This window comes from Hippocampus bargibanti, linkage group LG03 (genome assembly GCF_051943395.1).
Source record: "Hippocampus bargibanti isolate YZ-2025 linkage group LG03, ASM5194339v1, whole genome shotgun sequence".
In the NCBI taxonomy this organism is placed as follows: Eukaryota; Metazoa; Chordata; class Actinopteri; order Syngnathiformes; family Syngnathidae; genus Hippocampus; species Hippocampus bargibanti.
In genome coordinates this window covers 22,023,092-22,043,248 of record NC_142736.1, presented here as the reverse complement: position 1 = coordinate 22,043,248, position 20,157 = coordinate 22,023,092, and the positions used below count along the sequence as shown (strand labels likewise).

At 39.0% G+C, this 20,157-nt stretch overlaps 2 protein-coding genes across 3 annotated transcripts; one reads left to right on the top strand and one right to left on the bottom strand.

Annotated features, from left to right (window-relative positions):
- Window positions 1-23: 23 nt before the first annotated feature.
- LOC148900693 (lysosomal protective protein) lies at window positions 24-5,613 on the top strand. The gene is made up of 11 exons (XM_088992594.1): window positions 24-298; window positions 973-1,084; window positions 1,160-1,297; window positions 1,383-1,541; window positions 1,614-1,705; window positions 3,008-3,092; window positions 3,158-3,304; window positions 3,389-3,534; window positions 4,345-4,507; window positions 5,021-5,110; window positions 5,174-5,613. The coding sequence occupies exons 1-11, from the start codon at window positions 117-119 to the stop codon at window positions 5,255-5,257; spliced, it is 1,398 nt and encodes a 465-aa protein (XP_088848720.1). The 5' UTR covers window positions 24-116; the 3' UTR covers window positions 5,258-5,613.
- Window positions 5,614-6,322: 709 nt separating this feature from the next.
- On the bottom strand, window positions 6,323-19,985 carry slc38a7 (solute carrier family 38 member 7). 2 transcript variants are annotated; one of them, XM_088992592.1, is made up of 13 exons: window positions 19,910-19,985; window positions 19,502-19,542; window positions 16,007-16,442; window positions 15,004-15,057; window positions 14,391-14,535; window positions 12,489-12,627; window positions 11,514-11,612; window positions 10,343-10,397; window positions 10,131-10,245; window positions 9,015-9,162; window positions 8,407-8,606; window positions 8,273-8,324; window positions 6,323-7,342 (listed from the first exon to the last, which is right to left on the bottom strand). In XM_088992592.1, exons 3-13 carry the CDS (start codon window positions 16,259-16,261, stop codon window positions 7,240-7,242), a joined length of 1,365 nt encoding a protein of 454 aa, XP_088848718.1. In that variant the 5' UTR covers window positions 16,262-16,442; window positions 19,502-19,542; window positions 19,910-19,985; the 3' UTR covers window positions 6,323-7,239. The 2 variants fall into 2 exon arrangements, with proteins under 2 accessions (XP_088848718.1, XP_088848719.1); XM_088992593.1 differs by having other exon boundaries at window positions 16,007-16,310; window positions 19,910-19,950.
- Between the last annotated feature and the right edge of the window lie 172 nt (window positions 19,986-20,157).

Below are 20,157 nucleotides of genomic sequence, written 5' to 3'. Positions count from 1 at the left end.
ACCAACAACCGTCCTCACGTGACTTGCTTATCAAGGAAGTCACGCGCCAGGATATAAAAACGAGTCTCACTTCATCTATGATCACCCCACTTCAGTAAGCTTGTTGAGGCCAGACGATGGACGCAAACGGTCGCCCGTCTGTCTTGTTTTTATCCGTGTTAGCAGTCTTTTGTGTCGGCTCTTGGGCTCATTATGCCCCCGACGAGGTGAACAATCTCCCCGGTATGACTTTCAAACCCAACTTCCGTCAGTGGTCGGGACACGTCCAAGCCGGACCCGGTAAATTTCTACATTATTGGTGAGCAACACGAAACACACACTTGAGAATAAAAACGCGTAGTTGTCACGTGGTTACGATCGTTTTACTGTACTGTTTTCAGGTCAATCATTCTCAGTGATAAACACTCACTTTTTTTCAATACAATGCTGTGCTTTAGAGATGTATTTTCCTGTTATTTTCCAGTATTTGAGTATGGTTTCAGACGAATTTATTTACTTTCACGCATTGCATTTGAAAAAAATCATGTTCCGTCTATTTTTAGTTAATAGCCAATACTGTATAGCGTTTGATATTCTGATCGCGTTAGCAAACCGAATGTCATTGCATATTGTTTTTTCTCCCTGCTCAAATTAAAGGTACACAACCATTTCACCAGTGAGAAACATAACTACAAAATGTTAAGTTGCGTTAGAGGAGGTGGCATTGACAGTGCTGGACTATTTTGATCAAATAGTAAAAATCAGGGATTTCTCAGATTTGTTTTGTATTTGCATATTTGTGAATATTTTACTAAGTAATCTTAAATCTGAGAGATTTGTTGGTGAAGTCAAATGTGTAGCAATGTTATGATTTTAACTTTCATTTCATGTTGCAGGGTAACTGCCTTCTGTCATTTGTCAGAAATAAATTGTAAACACGTTTATTTCTTTGATTAATTCAGAGTGAATGTTGGTGGTTTGGGTCTCATGTAGGTTTGTAACATCTCAGAGAGACCCGGTCAAAGACCCGCTGGTATTGTGGCTCAACGGAGGCCCAGGCTGCAGCTCGCTGGATGGATTCCTATCTGAGAATGGACCCTTCCATGTGGGTGTGCCCACAGTTTGCAAAAGTGGTAACAACATTGTCTTGATGTGAACTTGATTGTTAATTTCCTCTCAGGTAAGAGATGATGGCGCCACTTTGTATGAGAACATTTTCAGCTGGAACAAGATCGCAAACGTGCTATACTTAGAATCTCCCGCAGGAGTGGGCTACTCTTATTCCAATGACGGTGACTACACAACAGATGATGATCAGGTGATTCTTTCAATGATTGATTGACTTGTCGCGTGAAGTTAAAAAAATATATATATAGAATACACTTTTCATGTCTGCTGTTTAGGTGGCCGAGGACAATTACAAAGCGCTGCAGAGTTTTTTTGCCAAGTTTCCGAGCTTCACTCGGAATGACTTTTTCATCATTGGAGAAAGTTATGGTGGAATTTACGTGCCAACCCTCAGTTTACGCGTTGCTGCGGGAAATGACAACATCAAATTTAAGGTGAGATTTTTAGGATTGACTGCATTTTGTGATATAGTTGCGTCAACTGTATAATTGTTTTTTTCTTTCGAGGGATTTGCTGTGGGAAACGGTATCAGCAGCTTTGCACTCAATGACCAGACTTTAATATATTTTGCCTACTATCATGGCCTCTTTGGAGAAGAGTAAGTTGTTTTTCGATGAAGGGACTATATTTTATAAACGTGTACAGTCTTTTAACATTCACATCACTGCCTCCGATGATGCTGTCGCTAAAATTCTGCCTTCACTGGGATGAAAATGCAGTTTTGATTGACACTGTAAAATATGATGTAATTTAATAGGATTCATTTTTGCGGTTGTCATTTACAATGTAGGACTGTTGTCCTGAGAGAATGTTTTGATGTAAATGTACTTGCGTCTGAGTACTCACCAACAACCTCTTCAACAGTAGCCAAAATGGAACTGTATAGTGCCACTTAGCAGTTTTTGTTTTTGATGACGATACTAGTGCAGCGTGTTCTACCGGAAACAAATTCCTTGTGTGTTCTACATACTTGGCAATAAAGATGATTCTGATTCTGATTCTGATCAGGCCATCAATCTTAAAATTGTGATGAAAATCTTTTATTCTAATCAAATATTGTTCATAAACCCAAACTATTCTAATATGGGTTTCTTTCATTTCAGCAGGCATGTCAACAATCATGCCAGGCACTACACTGAAATGTAGTAACAAGTATTTCAGATGTGGTGACTCAATATCAACACTAGACGGCACTATGACAGCAATAAATAAAGGGTAGACGACGAACAGCTCAAAAGAATTCCAAGTCAAGATACACGTTACCGCTGTGTATTCACAATTTTTTTTTATTGAGCAAAAATAAATATAAGACCGCGCAAAGTTCATCCGTTGATCTGAATCAGAAAGCCTTTAATAGTCTCACAATGGGGAAATTTGCAGTCCGCGGCAGCAATTTGAAAGGGTTAGGGGAGTTGAAAAGATGTAAAAACAAAGATATTCTAAGATATTGTAACTGTGAAAATGTTTAATAAAGAACTGTACATAGCGCAAGTATAAAAAAAAAGCATATCTGATATATCTAACTGTATTGAGTCAACGTAAGCATAGGTGGCTGTGCTATTTACAGTACAAGAGTCGTTTTTTTTGTGTGATTTTTCTGTTGGCTAACAATGGATTATTATCTATTGTGACATCACAAAACATTTGCCAATATCTCTCTAATGTTGCAAGTGAAGACAATTTGCCTTTGCAAATCAAGTAAAAATGATGTTTATGGTGTGGGATCTGTCCCCCGGGCCTTGAGTTTGACACCTGTGCCTTAGCGTACGTGTTTTTGTGTCAGAGTATTTTGAGCATGAATAGATATGTACAGTATCAGCAGAGATTCTGTTCTCTGCGCATCCGGAGTCAGGATTTTTCCTGCTGTGGTTGCAATTGTAACATTATGTGTTATGTGCAGCTTATGGCGTGATCTCAACATGTATTGCTGCGAGAAGGAGAGATGTGACTTCTCCAACTCCACTTCGCAAAAATGCCAGACATTGGTATGTACATGTACATTGTTCAGCTTTCTACACGGGTGAACAATGTCTACCTCTGTTTTTATCAGGTCGGCGTGGCCTTTAATATCGTGTACAACAGTGGCCTTAACGAGTATGCGCTTTACTTGAACTGCGAGGGTCGCGGTGGTTTCCACCCGGCCTACGAGAGGGCAATGAGTCACCTGTTCAAGAACTACCGCAAACGCAGCAACAATGTAAGTGAGAGCGCAGACACTCTTCTTATTCGCCATACAGGATAAGAAGAAAAAAGGGAGCTTGACCAAAGTCTTTGCGGGAAGCTTTCAGATGGGCCGTCATTCTCCATTTCTCTGGGCAAGGTCCCCCCTTGCATCAATAGCACGGCTCAAGTCAACTGGCTCAACAGGGGCGATGTCAGGAAAGCCTTGCATATTCCAGACACCCTGCCACCGTGGGACTTGTGCAGGTATGTTCGAGCGCCGACACTCTGCATGACAAGTTCTTTGTTTTCAGGCTAATTACTTCCCTACATCTATTTTGTTGTGTTTGTTATTATTTACTATTATTTTTATTATTACTATTATTATTATTATTATTATTATTATTATTATTATTACCGTATTTTCTGGTGTATAAGGCACACAGGAGTATGAAGCACACCTCCAATAAATGGTGTATTTTCAAACCTTTTCCATATATAAGGCGCACCGGACTATAAAAAGTTTTCCAAATATATCAATAAAGTTTTAAAAATATAAGCAGTGTCTGAAACTCATGACAAAAACACCAGAGAACTCTGAAAAGTTGCCTGCCCGGCCATAAAGTTGCCGGCCCGATTTTTCACAACTTGAAACACAATAAGACGAAAAAAAAACATTGTTGCAAAGTACTACCACAAATGCTCCCTTGCTTAATTTATCGTAAATACATATCGTAAAAACATTTGATTAATCCAATCTAGTACGTTTTAGGAGTAAAACAGCAACTTGATAAAAATCTAAAGCATTTGTGTCGGCATTTTTAAAATTCACTAAACAGTTAATAACCAAATCTGAGCTTCGTTTGCTAGCTGCAGACCAATGATAGGGCCCTTCTAAAATGTTTCATGTTGTTGTAAATGGCACTACATTTGCTACATGGTTGTTTGAATGTGACGCTTCACCAAATGAGCAGCTGTAACGCGATGGTAAAAGAAATAATATCCAGCGGTCCACCCGGTGTCCTGTTCTGTGAGTGTCTTGTGTTAACTCATTCACACTTCTTGTCTTGTCTATAGTGAGACCGTTGGGCAGAGTTACACCAGCCTGTACGCATCAGTGAAAGATGTGTATCTTAAGTTGCTTTCATTTGGCCTTCGAGCACTTGTCTACAACGGGGACACGGACATGGCCTGCAACTTCTTGGGAGATCAGTGGTTTGTGGAAGACCTTGGCATAGAGGTATTGCCCGACTATTGAACCCCAATTCTTGTTTGATTTTTCATTCATCCATTTACTGTTGCGAGTGTGTCAGAGCCTATCCCAGCTGTCTTTGGGCAGTCGGCTGGTTATATCCAATCGCAGGACGCACATTGACAAACAACCATTTGTGCTCACAAACACACTTACGGATGATTTACAGTCTTCCATTACCCTGTCATGCATGTTTTTGAAATGTGGGACGAAACTGGAGTTCTCGGAGAAATCCACGCAGGGATGTGGAGATCATGCAAATACTCCACAAACGAAGGCCAGAGCACTGCACCTTAGCATGAGAAGACAAACTTGCTCACCAGTCCCCCACTCTAAATTGTAATTATTTTTCTTCCCCATAATGTGCAGGATGTCAAATGTATTTTTTCACAAATCTATACTATTGCTCAAGTTAATGTGTGAAAAAACATGCCACCAGAGGCCAGTGATATTTGAGATTTGCACAGAGATAGTTAAATCGAATGTCCATGTTGTTCCCAGGCCACCACTCGGTATCAAACCTGGCACCTCGACAACCAGGTTGCAGGATTCTACCAGCAATATGGAAATGTTACGTTTCTGACAGTTAAGGTAAATCAAAATTAGGTTTTAGTATATTTTTGATGTACTTAAAATACTATTCCTCTCCCCCAGGGTGCAGGACACATGGTTCCACAGTGGGCTCCAGCTCCAGCTCTTCACATGTTCCACTCATTTATAACAAATGGCTCCTACTGAATCTTGGATACTGTGCTTCGGTTGATGTGCATTCATTGATATACATTGTTTTTTTAGAAAATCAGTGATTTGGGATTTTGAGGGAAAACAGTTTGGTATTCAGTCTTCTACTTTTACTTGTCCAAGAAATCACATTGCAGGATTGAATCTTCATTATATAGAAAACGTAAATGACCTCTTCCACTTTGTTCAGTTTGGGCACAGCGGTGTGTTCTCTCAGTGGCTCAGCGTCATTATTTACCAAAATAAATCAAAACACTGAAATCAGATTGCACTATTCACTTAAGCCATGTGAGTTGTTAAAATGAATTTGAATTCATTAAAACTGCATTTTTAATAAAAGATGTTGGAAAATATTGCCTTCTGAAGTCTATTCAGTAATAGGGTGTCGTATTCGATCCAGCGGTGCCCAAACTTTTTGGACCTAAAATACTTTTAGCCCAACCATCCTCCTGCGATCCACTCGTTTCGAGCACACGTGCATTTACACACGCACACCATGATTTTGCAATGGCCATCAAGGCCCGGAAGGTGAAAAGAAAAATTAAGTACACACAGTTGGTTAAGAGGAATCATGTGCCTACCTTCGTGGGAGAACAGGTGCGTGGCCATGCGACACGCCTTTGCGGCCTATTAACTATCGTAGCTCAGGCGTGCAGTTTTAAAATGCTTCTCTCAGTCCTCCAGATGTCCATTCTTTGACTGTGTCATCGGTGAATTGTACGCAAAACTAACTTTGACTGATAATTAGAATAAAAGCTATGTCGCGCCAGCTCTAATTCTAAGGTGCCATTGCAAACAGCTAAACGCTAACCATTTCTGGCGACGCCAACAAGTTAAAGGTGACATTTTATGTTTTTAAATACTTTTTGTGAAAATGAGACTGACAGGGCGATTCGGGTGCAGTGTGCGTTAACACAAAAATATGTTACAAATAAGCACACAAACTTTTAACGCGAAACCCTTTGCGATCGACTTAGTACAGGTACACGGAAGCGACCTACTGGTCGCTTGCGATCGACGTAATGGACACAAAAATATACATTGTACATTTGGGGAGAAATCTAGTCAAACAACAAATGCATCTATTTATTTATGTGATTCAAGTAACATCGGCACCAATAAAAAAATCACGAACAAAACACCTGAGACAAAAAGTATATTTCAAGTTCTAAAAACAGAAGTGAATATTCCTGCTTTATCACTTGGGATACATTGTATTTTTAAAAACTCCCTTTAAGACCATACATACAACCTTAAATATTGCTTTTGAAAAAAATACATTCTCATCCTTTTGGCAGCAGTGTTAAGTTTTTTTTGCCACCAGAGCTCAGAATGACAAATGTCAGCTTTGGTTTATCTTGCACATGCTCTAACGGCTTCATACATCCGATATTTAACAGCTCTGTACAATGATTTAGTACTGTGCTAAAACTGTTAGAATTTAGAGTCATTGAATACATTTCTTACCCAGTTTAAACATCAAAAGGTGCAAATCATCAAATGTCAATTCTGCATTGTAAACAGTCACAAGCCTGGACTTTGATTCAATGGCTGTGTACCACCACAACTTGTTCCTCAATCATTAACAATTACTCTGTCATGCAATTCAAAACATACAAATGGGTACTAACCCATTAACCAAACTATTTCATTGTAAGGTTTTCTATAGGAAGTCCCTTTACACTTGTAAACCTGTACATGGTCACAGGGTGAGCAGTTGTGGACCGACTGCAGTCACAATAATGCTTCAGCTGTAGATTATAACCATAAACAAAATAAACAAAGAACATGCAAAACATTACAAACGAAAGATAAAGTGCCCAAGGTTGACTTGGTCGTTTGGGCTATCTGCACTTGACTCCTGGTTCTGTAGTATAGATGTGCAATCAGGTGGAGGTCGAGGCTATTAAATGAGAAACTGCTCAAGTCTTATTTGGTGCAGAACTATTTCCACAACCTTGTGACAGAAATGTTCCCTGTTAATTGATGACATCCTGATAGATGGAATTGGTCGTGGTTAGGCCAAAGATGAAGGCTCCAAGCGTCACCATGACGATACCGAAGACCACCAATCCATGCCAGCTAGGAAAGAAAACACCAATCAGGCATCAATTGAGGCCACTCTGAAATTAGTGCTTTTTTTAAACACTTAACATTATCTAATGAAATTTATCATGGGTGCCCTACATTGTGCAATCAAAATGACCACAACGCTTATTCCTTCAGTCCACTATCTTAATGCTAAGGCTAAATTGCATCAATGTTGTCATCTAATAATCCGTTACGCTGAACTGATTGAAAACAAAGTCTACCACACATGGGAAGACAATTAAATAGTATTATTTATCCTCTGCAAAGAGCAACTAATATTCATGTACGCTCTTCCGTGTACTAAGTCGATCGCAAAGGGTTTCGTGTTAAAAGTTCATGTGCTTATTTGTAACATATTTTTGTGTTAACGCACACTGCACCCGAATCGTCCTGTCAGTCTCATTTTCACAAAAAGTATTTAAAAAAATAAAATGTCACCTTTAACTTGTTAGTGTCGTTGTGACTGTGTCGCTTTCTCGGTCAGGGGCGTTCCAAACGTGACGTCACGTGGGGATCGTCATCAACTCGAAAACAAGACTTCCTGAATATTCAGCGCGAGTCTTAAAACGTAAAATATAGCTATATGCGGTGGAATCTTTGTAAAATACGCTCCGTAGAAGTCATTTGAAGTGATTTTACAAATTATGGACACAACTTGTCCGGGGGCGTCGGTTGTCCTTTAAGTGATGATACAGAATCCTTACAAAGCTTTTATCTGGCCTAAAAAAAGGGTTTGAGTGGGGTACCGTAATTCATCAGTAAAAGAAAGGAGTCTTCCCAAACTTGTATTGATTTCTTGATGACATAAGTAGGATTTTTTTTTCCACTTTAATTATAATACAATGACAAGGGAAGTCAACAGCGTATGACACAATCATGTGTGTTTGTGTACTAATCATAATGAAAGATTGAAGCTCTCACCTGGGAGATCGTCTCTCTGTCTCCAACAGTTTGGCTTGGATCAAACACACCCCTTTGAAATCATAGATCGTATGCAAACATTACTGTATGCTATTAAGCCACACAACAACTGCAAAACAAGGAGTGGAAGATACCTGGAAAGATGAAAATAAAGCAGGCTGCCAATCCCCCTATGAGTGAGATGACACGCCCGATGTCCGGCGTAAAGAGCGCGAGTATGAGGGTGAGGACGAACCATAGGAGCGTCTGCATGATTCGTCGCTTCTGCTCACGGCGCACGCACACCTCCACATGCTCACCTTGCCAGCGCAACCACAGTCCTTCAATAACGGCCCTGCAAACACAAGGTGAGACTTAAAATGGAAATTTCACGGGAAAATAATTGTGGCAAATCTTGTTGAAATAATCTCAACATTTATTTCCCATTTCGTTCATCATGATCATTTTCATTTGATTTCTATGAAATGATTACATTTCATTTTTTAAGATAAATGTAAACATGCACTGCAGGTTTGGGAAATGACGGTATGTTGATGCTGCTCTCGGATTGGGTCTTATTCCATTATGCAGGTGGTCTAAAATATCCACAGCTCCAGAAAAAAATAAGACCACTGCAAAATGAGTAATTTATACAAATAAAAGTTTTGATGTTTTTTTTTTGTGTCTAGAATGTTGTTGTCTCTTAGCCTGCCTCTTTCAGAGAAACATAACGTAAAAGCATTAAGATAACCACAGTTTTTACCTCCCACAGAAATGTAAAATAGGGTACGAGGTGACCACGCAGACGATAATGAACGCTCTGGCGATAGCCACAGCAATGTCATTCGGAGGATATGACATCAGCACGTCCTGGCTGACATTGGAACCAAACGTCAGGAAGCCGCAGACACCTGATGAAACGGGAGGGGTGTAAAAGTCAAATCTCAGTGTTCTAATTCTGGAAAAATATCAATGTTATTTATTGTATTCTATTTGCGGTTGTATTTTATTTATTATAGTACCCATGCTTGTCTGTGACTGTAATGTGTCCTTGAGAGCTTTGAAAGGTGCTTAAAATGTAATGTATTATTATTATTATTATCATCATTATTATTATTATTATTATAAAGCACTATAAAATCAATATGTGTTGTATGTATTGTATGTGCCTCCAATGGTCCAAACAAGTCATTCAAAAGAATATTGTGTTTGTGGGATAAATTACGCAGCAACCCCCATTTTGTAATATTGTATTTATTTCATTAATTAATTAACGCATTCACTGATGTGAAATGTGCCAGACGTGCAAAAATGTGTCCACTCCAGTGCCAGGGTTTTTGTCATTTTCACTCAAATTCCAGGAGTTTTAGGACTATTATAAACATTCAATAAGAAACCTCAGTAAGCAACCTAAACTTCAGTAAGAAACGTAAGACTCTCTTCTTTCATCAGAAAGAAAAGTGACTTCCTAAATGTTATGGGTCTGGAGTTATATGAGGAGCAAGTGGGAGAAGCTGCCCCCTTGTGAAAGGGAAAAAACATTGCCAGAGGTCTGACCAGCGCTTTATCGGCAACCCCTCGCAAGAAAAAACAAAACCCGAACAAATTTGGGGATGACGCTCCACGTCATATTTTAAAATCCCAAATCAATTTGGGAATGGCAGTGAATGAGTCAATCGATTTCTTTATTTATTAACTTCTCAGCGCATATTCTACAAATGAATACTGGTAGTGGGGCTTCATAGAACATAATGTAAAGACTTGGTTTGGGGGGGGGGGGGTTATGCTTACTTTTAATCAATTTCTGTGTAGAAAATGACACCAGTCACATATTGACCCTATCGTGATACACCTCAACACGTTTAGAAAAAAATAGTACCTGTCCCTGTGTAAACAAAAAGGCAGATGATCATGCTGAGCGTAACAACAAGCCCCCAGGGTTTGAGCGCTTTCTTGCTCATGCTGTTGAAAACTGGTACACAACTGACGTGGCACTGCAAAGACAAAGAATTGATGATTATTGTCCCCTCAAATACAGGGAATTTGCACAAAGGCGCAACAGTTTGAGCTAAAATGACAAAAAATCGGTACCTGGAAGCCAAAGCAGATGGTTGGCATCGCATTGAAAACCGCAGTCCATGTGGAACTGAAACAAAGCAAATGTGTAAAAATAATATAATAGATAAAATGGGAAAAAAAGACATTTTCTTAGGACCTGGAGTGCCACTGCGGAATTTGTTCGCATTTTGGTTTTTCTTGCGAGGGGGTACCGATACAGACCTCTGGCAATGTTTTTTCCCTTCCACGAGGGGGCAGCATTTGCCTTTTGTACAGCTGGCCCCATTTCAAGCTCAGATAACTCCAGACCCATATAATTTAGGAAGTAACTTGTTTTCTGATGAAAGTCTAAGGTTTCTTACGCTGCATTGAATGTTTGTGTAGTCCTAAAACTCAATTTTCTGTGGATCCTGGAATTTAAGTGCCAATGACAAAAACCCGGGCACTGGAGATGACACATTTTTGCACGTCTGGCAGTGAATGAGTTCAACACAAATTTACAGTATGCAGTATATGAAAAGTCTGATTTTAGCGTTGCGTGCAGTCAGTCTAGTACCACGTAGTGACACGACACAATATGCACCTTTTTTGGGAGGTTTGTTTAAAAAAACAAAATAAAATATTTCAACAGGTGGAAGGTAGTTGAAGTGCACTTTAGTGAGTTGATATGTGTTTTAATCATGTGGAGCGGGTATTTTTTTTTAAACTTGTTTTATTTATTTATTTTATCTTTTGTTTACATGTCATATTTTCCGCTGTATAAGGCCCACTCAAAAGCCTTCATTTTGGTCAAAATATGATCCTGCGCCTTATATGCAAGTGCGCCATACATGTGAAGTCATATTGAGCCACAAGAGGTACCGCAATAACTGTCAGCGGACACTCCTTCATAACTCCAGCCTCTACTGTAGCGCCTTATAATGTGGTGTACCTTAGATTTGGAAATCTTTTATATATTGTATTTGGAACACTTTTTTCATTCATTGAAGGTGCGCCTTTGAGTCCTGTGCGCCTTCATATGGAAAAGGTTTCAAAATACACCATTCATTGGGGATTCGCCTTATACACCGGAAAATTCGGTAGTCTTTCTAGTATGGAACATATCCCGTTTCCCTAAACAGAGGTTCAGTATTACAATATTTTTTTCACCGATGCTGAATTTGAGCAAGGACTTGACCAGGAATCAACTGTGTGCTACCCTCACCTGTTGGGAACAACCCCAGGCATGACCTCTGCATCAGGCCAGATGTATTTTACAATCACCACGATGGTAACATACCAGGTACCCATCACACTCAAAGCACTGTAAAAAAAGAATGAGATAAGCTCATAACATTTCTGTTAAATATTTTATTGTCAGTTGTTTGTTGTGGTTTTAGAAAAAAAGATAATATAAAAAAACCCTTCACAGTTTCTTGCACACATCACAAGGAAAATATTTGTTAAAATTTCTTATTATTATTTTATTGTCAAGCGTCATAGGATGATGGATTTTCAAATGAGTCGATAAATCAGCAAAATTCTATGCAATTTCAAGGTAGTTTGGAAAATATTTTGCAGAAAACGGCCATTTCAGAAAGTTAGGAAAACTTTTTTTTTTTTTCTTCAATAGAAAAATAAAAAAAAACTTTTTTTAAAATTGTTAAATACTTTTGAACAAATCAAAATTATGGAAAGGATTTTTTGAGAAATGTTACAAAGGTTTCTGGTATGATTCCAAGATATTTGTGCATCAATAAATTGTCAGACAATATATATATTTATCGGAAAAAATATCGATATAACCGGACTATCGATATATCCGATCCTGCGGCATGTAAATTTTCTCCTTGCGTTCATAGAAATAGTATCATAATAAGCAGTACTATCGATATAACGAGACTTTACTGTATATATATATATTTGCACATTTTCCAAACTGCAGCGTTTTATGTTTTTTTAAAGGAAAAAGCAATTGCAGGATATTTTGAATACAGAAAATCTCAATTTTATCTGGCTGCATCAAAATAAATCGATGGATAATCTGAACAATAAATTGCCTAATTCCATGATAAAGTCATGATATTTTGCATGAACAAAATTGGAATTACAGTGACAATTTGAGCAGATTCGAATAATTCAATTAAGCATCTCTAAGGCTGAGATAAGCTATTTATTTTTATTATGTGTAGTGCAATACCTCGCATATTTTTGGAAACCAATTTCTTTTGGGATAGACAAAGGCAGAATGACCAAAACTGCAGTGAAGGTGATGGTAAATTTGCGGTCGGTGTACCACAAGCCGCTGAAAGAGCCATCCTGAAATGCCACAGCAATCACTGCGACAAAAGAAAAATAAAAAGTGTCAAGATTAATAGTCAAAATCATGAGTAGATTATCATACAGTCATACAGCGTACGAGAAGCCACATAAGGCCAAAGTGTAAATTTCAGACCCACACAGGAGGACACATTTTGTGGCCGTCAGCATGTTAGAACGACGCGGCACATGACACGGTCACATGAGGGGACACTTGTGTCATCTAATTCAGTGGTCCCCAACCTTTTTTGCGCCACGGACCTGTTTGATGTCAGACAATATTTTCACGGACAGGCGGATAAATACAACAAAATAAGACGTTTGTTTTTTTACTCATTTTGCTAGTTTACGGTGGGCTAATTTTAGTGGTATGTATCACGTGACCTAGACGAGCGTTTTGACATGCGTCAAGAGTAAGTCAGACGGATGTAATGTGGTAATTTTTCACTTTATGTAAATTATTCTTCCTGCGCAACCCAGGGGTTGGGGACCTCCGATCTAATGCACCCTTTGCCTTCATCAGCTCAAGCACCACATATTTTTGCTAGATATTATCAACTCTGGTACGCTGCAATTTACATTTGCATGTAATAAAATTAATACTAATATTGACTTTCCAGAGAGCTCTGGAACTACCGCCTTTATTACTGCAAGTAAAACTTCAGTAGTTCTATCAAAAACGAGACAAAAAGCTAGGCGATATATGTTTGCAACCCGTGCTACTGGTAGATGACTGACAGATGTTAATTTGTACAATTTTATAATGTCACTAGTAGGACTAGTAGGACGGTTGTCCACGAGTACATAGTTTTGCCTTACTAGTAACATGCAGTCATAGTGCTCCATGTAGAACAATGACACATTTCAAAGTAAGTACAAATGTGCCGTCACAACGCTTCAACCTACTAATGGAACAAGAAGGATACACAAGTAAAACACAATATATACATTGGGGGGAAAAATATTGATGAACATGTAGGCCTACTAAACTTCTGTAATTTAACTCATTCACTGCCAGACGTGCAAAAATGCCAGGGTTTTTGTCATTGTCACTCAAATTCCAGGATTCAGAGAATATTGAGTTTTAGGACTATATAAACATTCCAGGCAGCGTAACAAACCTGAGACTCTCTTCTTTCATCAGAAAAAAAAGAGTTCATTCCTAAATTATATGGGTCTGGAGTTATTTGAGTTTAAAATGGGGGTGGCTGTCCAACATACAATGCAACACATACATATTGGTTTAAATAGCGCTTTAACAACAGCTGAAGCTGAAACAAAGTGCTAACATGGAAAAAATGGAAATGCTGCCCCCTTGTAGAAGGAAAAAAAAACAATGCCAGAGCCCATGGTCAGCACTTTATCGGCACTCAAACAAGAAAAAACAAAACCCGAATGAATTCGGGAATGGTGCTCTACGTTATATTTTCAATTATTTTTTTAGGTGGTGTGAAAAGTTTGAAAACCGCTGAACTAAGAGTGAAGTGTCTTCTTAGTGAGTGCAAATAGTGTACTAGTACATGGACCTTGAATTGCGCCAGTTCATGGCAACGGCAAAGCAAGGCAGGCCCCAGTGATATAAGGACTGTTCACAGTAGCTTGGTGGACTTCACACATGCACTCGGCCATTTATCATCAATACGGAGGTATGTTTAGTCATGTGGTCAGATCGGACCAATTTGGGAACGTCTGTTCATACCACGAGAATCTGACATTTGCCAGAGCAGCTGATGCGACAGTGGCGGGCATGACAGTCCTTTGATAAAATAGCGAGCATACTCACGGCAATCCAGCTGGTCCCCAATCACGATGAGAAAAGCTATGCAAGTGCCAAAAGTATACACTGCGATGGCGACCTCGCATAGGACTCCCGTGACTTTTCCGCAAGTGGCTCGTACTACGTCCTGATAGGTGCTCTCGTTACTGACCTGAGGGAAACCAAAGCAGTCGACATGATGGGAGTCAATTCCATGAACAAGATTTTCACTTAAAAAATGGCAAGACATGCCATAGACAAGCGAAGCATCGCGATGCCGCGATGTTGTCACACCTTGTTTGAACACAAATGTTGCATCATCTTATGTAGACAGAGAATACAATGATCATGTGTATATTCATTATACTCCGTGAAAAACTGCTTTGACATTTTCTTTTGAAACTAATCTGCTGATGTGGCTCAAATACGAGTAAGCACAAAGGAAATATAAGAACATGATCAGCGGAGACAATATACCATTCAGGAAGTGAAAGTCTGAGTGCACAGTGCTGATCTAAGCATCCTGTTACTACAACTGCAACTTTTTGAGGAAAATACAATCATATGTTTCCATATGGAAGCTCGAGAGAACAAATGAAAGAGATGACCAGAAAGACTGAAGGGATTTAATGATACTAACCTGACAGCAGTAACCCAAAATGACCAGACCACTGATAATGAAGATCAGCATGAACTGAAAAATAAAGAAAGGTGTACTCGCATCATAATTCATCATTAATTAATATTTTTTTGAGTGCTTGAGGGCCGTTTTAAGTTGTCAAATATCATCAAAAATTTGAACCGAAACTAAAGAAATATATCTTTTGGAATCATCAACAGGAATTTTTTCAGACCTGACCAATGTTTGCATTTATAATAATGTTAATTGTATCTTCTTCAATATGCCAACATCTTCAGGTGGTGAATTTGGAGTTTCTGTTCTATGGGAGCCCAAGTTTGTTTGTTTGTTTATCAAAACGATAAGTATACGATTGTGAATTATTTATCTGTGTGTGCGTGTAGTGAATTTGTGCAATATACAAGTTCAATTTGTGGTGTATCTATATTGGGTTTTATATGTAAATCAAGTCAGAAAAAAATGTTTTGTCTTGATGTTTTTTTGGGGTGGGGTGTGCAAATATTTGGTGCACCATATTTTCCGGTAATAGGGCACACCCAAAAGCCTTGATTTTCTTTAAAAGATGGCCCCGCGCCGGATACAGAGGTGCGCCTTATATGTGAAGTAATATTGAGCGACAACAGGTCTCGCAACTCCTGTCAGCAGCCACCGGACTCCAATCCCCCCTCCCCTATAGAAGGAGGGCGTAACCCCAGCCTCTACTGTAGCGCCTTAAAATGTGGTGCGCCTTATATTTGGAAACCTATTATGTACTTATATTATATTTGGATAACCTTTGTCATTCATTCAAGGTGCACCTTATAGCCCGGTGCGCCTTATATATGGAAAAAGTCAGAAAATAGTGCGCCTTATACACCGGAAAATATGGTATTTCCACTCAAATCACAGCGCAAAAGGCTATGAAGATGCTCGCCGGAGAACTAATTAAAATGAATTAGTCATTCATTTATAAAAATGGGGTTATATTAAGTCATGAAAAGAAACTGTGTCGTCAGCGCCTCACCATTTGAAGCATGACTCCAGCGGTGACGCCCCCTGCCATATTGAAGGCTGCCGGGAAGTTGAGCAGACCGGCTCCCAGAGCCGCATTGACCACGATGAAGACCGCTCCCAACGACGACACGCTGCCACTCGGCCTCCTCTCCGTCTCAATAAGTTGCGCCGAGTCCGTGCTGGGACTTTGCAAAAGTCGCGCTCGCTCTCCCGAGTCATTGCTGCTAAGTCCTCCCCAGTCGTCCATGTCAGTGTTAATGGCCATCAGCTAATTGGCAGGCGCACCGGACAGCCAAATCCCCGACTGAATCCAGCTTTTAAAGAAGAGGAATTTGGATTGTTCCAGGGACAAGGTGGATAAAACTTCAGGTTTTCCACAGGATTTGGAAACTAGCCAGTTTACGGGTGTAATTAGTATTGGTGAGCAGGTGGATCCATTTGGTAATCTGGAATTCAATACGGTTTGCAGTTAGAGTTTAACAAGTACAGAAATGAAAGCACATTGTGCTCTGTTGCGAGTTGTTTGACACATTTAGATGTAGAAGTCGCAAATTCAAAGCTGGAGTTCAGAACTTTTATCTCATACTCATTTTATGACCTGACCCCTAAATGTCTTTGCTATACAACACAAGTCAATTGACCTTGATGTTTCAATTCATAAAGATAATCACATTGTTCTCTGCCACCTTGGCCAGTTAGGCGCAGTACAGGCCAGAATATCCACAAACAGATATACTGTTCATTGAGGCGCCTCACTCCATGTCAGCTCATGGGTACAGCATTAATATTATCTGTTTTGTCTCGCAAGGGATAAAGACCATATGACTAAAAGTTCATTAATTGTGGGTCTATATGTGTTGCTACATCAAACTCTGGAACTGACTTCCTCAGAATCAGAATCATCTTTATTGCCAAGTATGTAGAACACACAAGGAATTTGTTTCCGGTCGAACACGCTGCACTAGTATCGTCGTCAAAAAAAAAAAAAAAAAAAAAAAAAACTGCTAAGTGGCACTATACAGTTCCATTTTGGCTACTGTTGAAACTCCTCCCAACATTCGTAACATCGATTCTCTTCCCACTTTAAATCCCATCTCAAAACCCACCTATTGAAAATGTCATTTTCTGTGTAGTTCTATCTCTTGTTTCTATTTATAATTGTATTTTATTTATTATATTCTATTTATAATTGTATTTTATTTATTATTGTATATATGCTTGTCTGTGACTAAAGTGTTCTTGGGAGCTTAGAAAGGTGCTTGAAATAAAATGTATTATTATTATTATTATTATTATCTGTGCTCAATCCGGTGCTTAAATGGTTATAGCACTGCAACATGGGGATTATTTTGTTAGAATGAAGATAACGGATTAAAAGGGTGGGTTGAAAGATATCTAGTTGTTTTAAATGCACATGGTGTAATTCTTTTTATTTTTGGTTATTTGACAGGCAATGTTAACGAGGATTGGCAATAGACATATTTAAATTTGTTTCCTTTTTTCCATTTCTTTTAAAATTAGCCCAAAATACCTTAAAGAACTTAAGTTGAGTCAATGGTAACTTTAGCCATTACTTCCTTATTACATGTCTTAAACATTTGACTATGCAATTGTAGTTAAATTATGCAGAGTAAAATTAAAAGTGAAAGCCTGTTTTTCCTTTTAAAATAACTTCTTTGCATATGCAAAAATAATGAGGCTCTGTACTACTTATCAGAATTTAACTGAAAAAATATTTGGGGCATTTAGGATTTTTTCCCCTTTCTGCAAATAAATAAATTGAATAGTAATTACTGGTTTATACCAGGGGTGTCAAAGTCATTTTTTGCCGCGGGCCACATTGTAGGTATGGTTTCCTCCCGAGGGCCGTTATGAATTTGGGGAAGCCATTAGAATGTTTAATCCGATCCACATATTACATATAGAGCACACAACAAATGAATGAATAACTAGTTATCAAATCTGAAGTCAAGAATAATGACTGTTATTGTGGTTTATATAAAAAAAATATGAAATTTTGGTGAAAAATTTAGCAAGCATCATGGAATTTCATACGTTTGATTTGCTTTTGTGGCCCGAAAAAAATTGATGTGGCGAGCCGGATTTGGCCCGCGGGCCTTGACTTTGACACCTGTGGTTTATACTCTGTTTCACTTTTTTAAGGAACAATTCACTTAGTGTACTATGCACACACCAAAATAAATGTTTCTTCCACAGGCAGAGGAGGCAGGTTTGCCTTCACAGCTTGTTTGGAAGGAGAAGCAAGCCTAAACGAGTTCCTAAATAAGTCTGTTTTGCCTAATATAAAGAAGCCTCCTTGGTAAACGGCATCGTAAAAGGGTTGAGAGAGCTTGAGAGTGCACATAGGTTTCGCGATAGTAAAAACCTCTGGCAAAATAACTTCAAACAGAAGTTTAAGGAGTATAAATTATTTGGTGACAAGCGAGCTTGTTCCCAACCAGTTGCATTTAATGAGGTCACACCACCAGTGTCATTTCGAGAGACATCACACATCTGCTCAACAACTAGGCGACTGTACGGACTTGTCATTTTAACCCACACAATCCTACACATATCAATATGAAGCTATTGTTTCAGATTAAATAAATAAAATGGATCAACGACTTCAACGGACAGTTAGGATGGCGGAAAAAAATCATTGGCACCCCCCTACCCACTCTCGAGGACTTGCACACTGCAAGAATCCAAACTAGGGCGCGGAAAATCCTACTGGACCCTCCGCACCCTGCCCACCACCTTTTCCAGCTACTCCCCTCAGGCAGGCGCTAGCGATCCATGCGCACCAAATCCAGCAGACATTTAAACAGCTTCTTCCCCCAAGCCATTAACTCTTTCAACAGTAGCCAAAATGGAACTGTATAGTGCCACTTAGCAGTTTTTTTTTTTTTTTTTGACGACGATACTAGTGCAGCGTGTTCTACCGGAAACAAATTCCTTGTGTGTTCTACATACTATAACGACAATGTTCTTTCGCTAAGATTTTAACCTCATTGTCATCAAATGAGTGGTTGCTAGCTTTTAGGTGCATATGTACTGGTTTATAAAGGGCCTAAACTACCAGTTAGACTTTAGTTTGCTGACGGGGTTTCTTGGATAAGAGGCGAAAAGTCCGACACCTTCAAAGAAGTACAGATGACTACTGAAGAAACCTTTTCATCGATGGACCACTCCTGTACGACTGAGAGCTTACACAGACGTTTTGGTGCTTTAGATTGCATTGGAATGAATTGGATCAGACTGAATGAGTACAGATGTAGTTACCTAAAACTTGGACTCAAAATAGTGTGATTGAGACATTCCTAAATAAAATAAAAATGCTCATTATGCTCAAATATTAAATTAGACACCGTAAAATACATTTATGAATTGTGAAATGAATCTGAGAAATTGGTCGTTTTTGCAGATTTCTTCGTTGTTCCCCAGATATCTTTAACAGGCTAAGCGTAAGATAATAAAACAAACTCAGAAAAACAGGAACAATTACCTCCAAAAACAAGTGGATATCCAGTCAGCGATGTTTGCAGTCTGTGGAAGAGAAGCGAAGGGTGAGACTGAGGACCTCAACGCAATCTATACTGTTTTAATCGAAAGAGGAACCCGTGCCTCCGTGGCAATAATTTGGGGTTATGAGTGATTCGAACAGACTGACGTAATTGATTGGACGTAAATATGTCGAATAAGGTTAACAAACACAATGCCTCACGGTCAGTGCACTCAATCTTTTGTTTTTCAAAAAAACACTAGTCCCGCATTAGCGAACCTATCTACCTTGTTGACTTTACGTTCATTCACAAAAACAAAACAAAAACACAAAGCAATAATTGCCTCCGCTAATTGTCACAACGTTCAACCGCGTGTCAATGATAGATTAGGGGGAAATATGAAAGGAAACCTTCTGTCATCCAAGAGCCTGTACCGCAACTGCTGCATCTAACTCAGCAAATAGCCCATGGGGCACCTTCATAAAGAATTGAGCACGTGACATCTGATCACGTGACCGGGGACTTGTGGGAAATGTAGTTTTTTTTTAAACATCATTTCAAATCATTGATCCACTCCCAACCTGGACTTCTTGTTCCACTTTTCGCTTTCTGGTACGTAATATAAATTCGTGAAAAAAAAAACTATGGAACGTAGTTA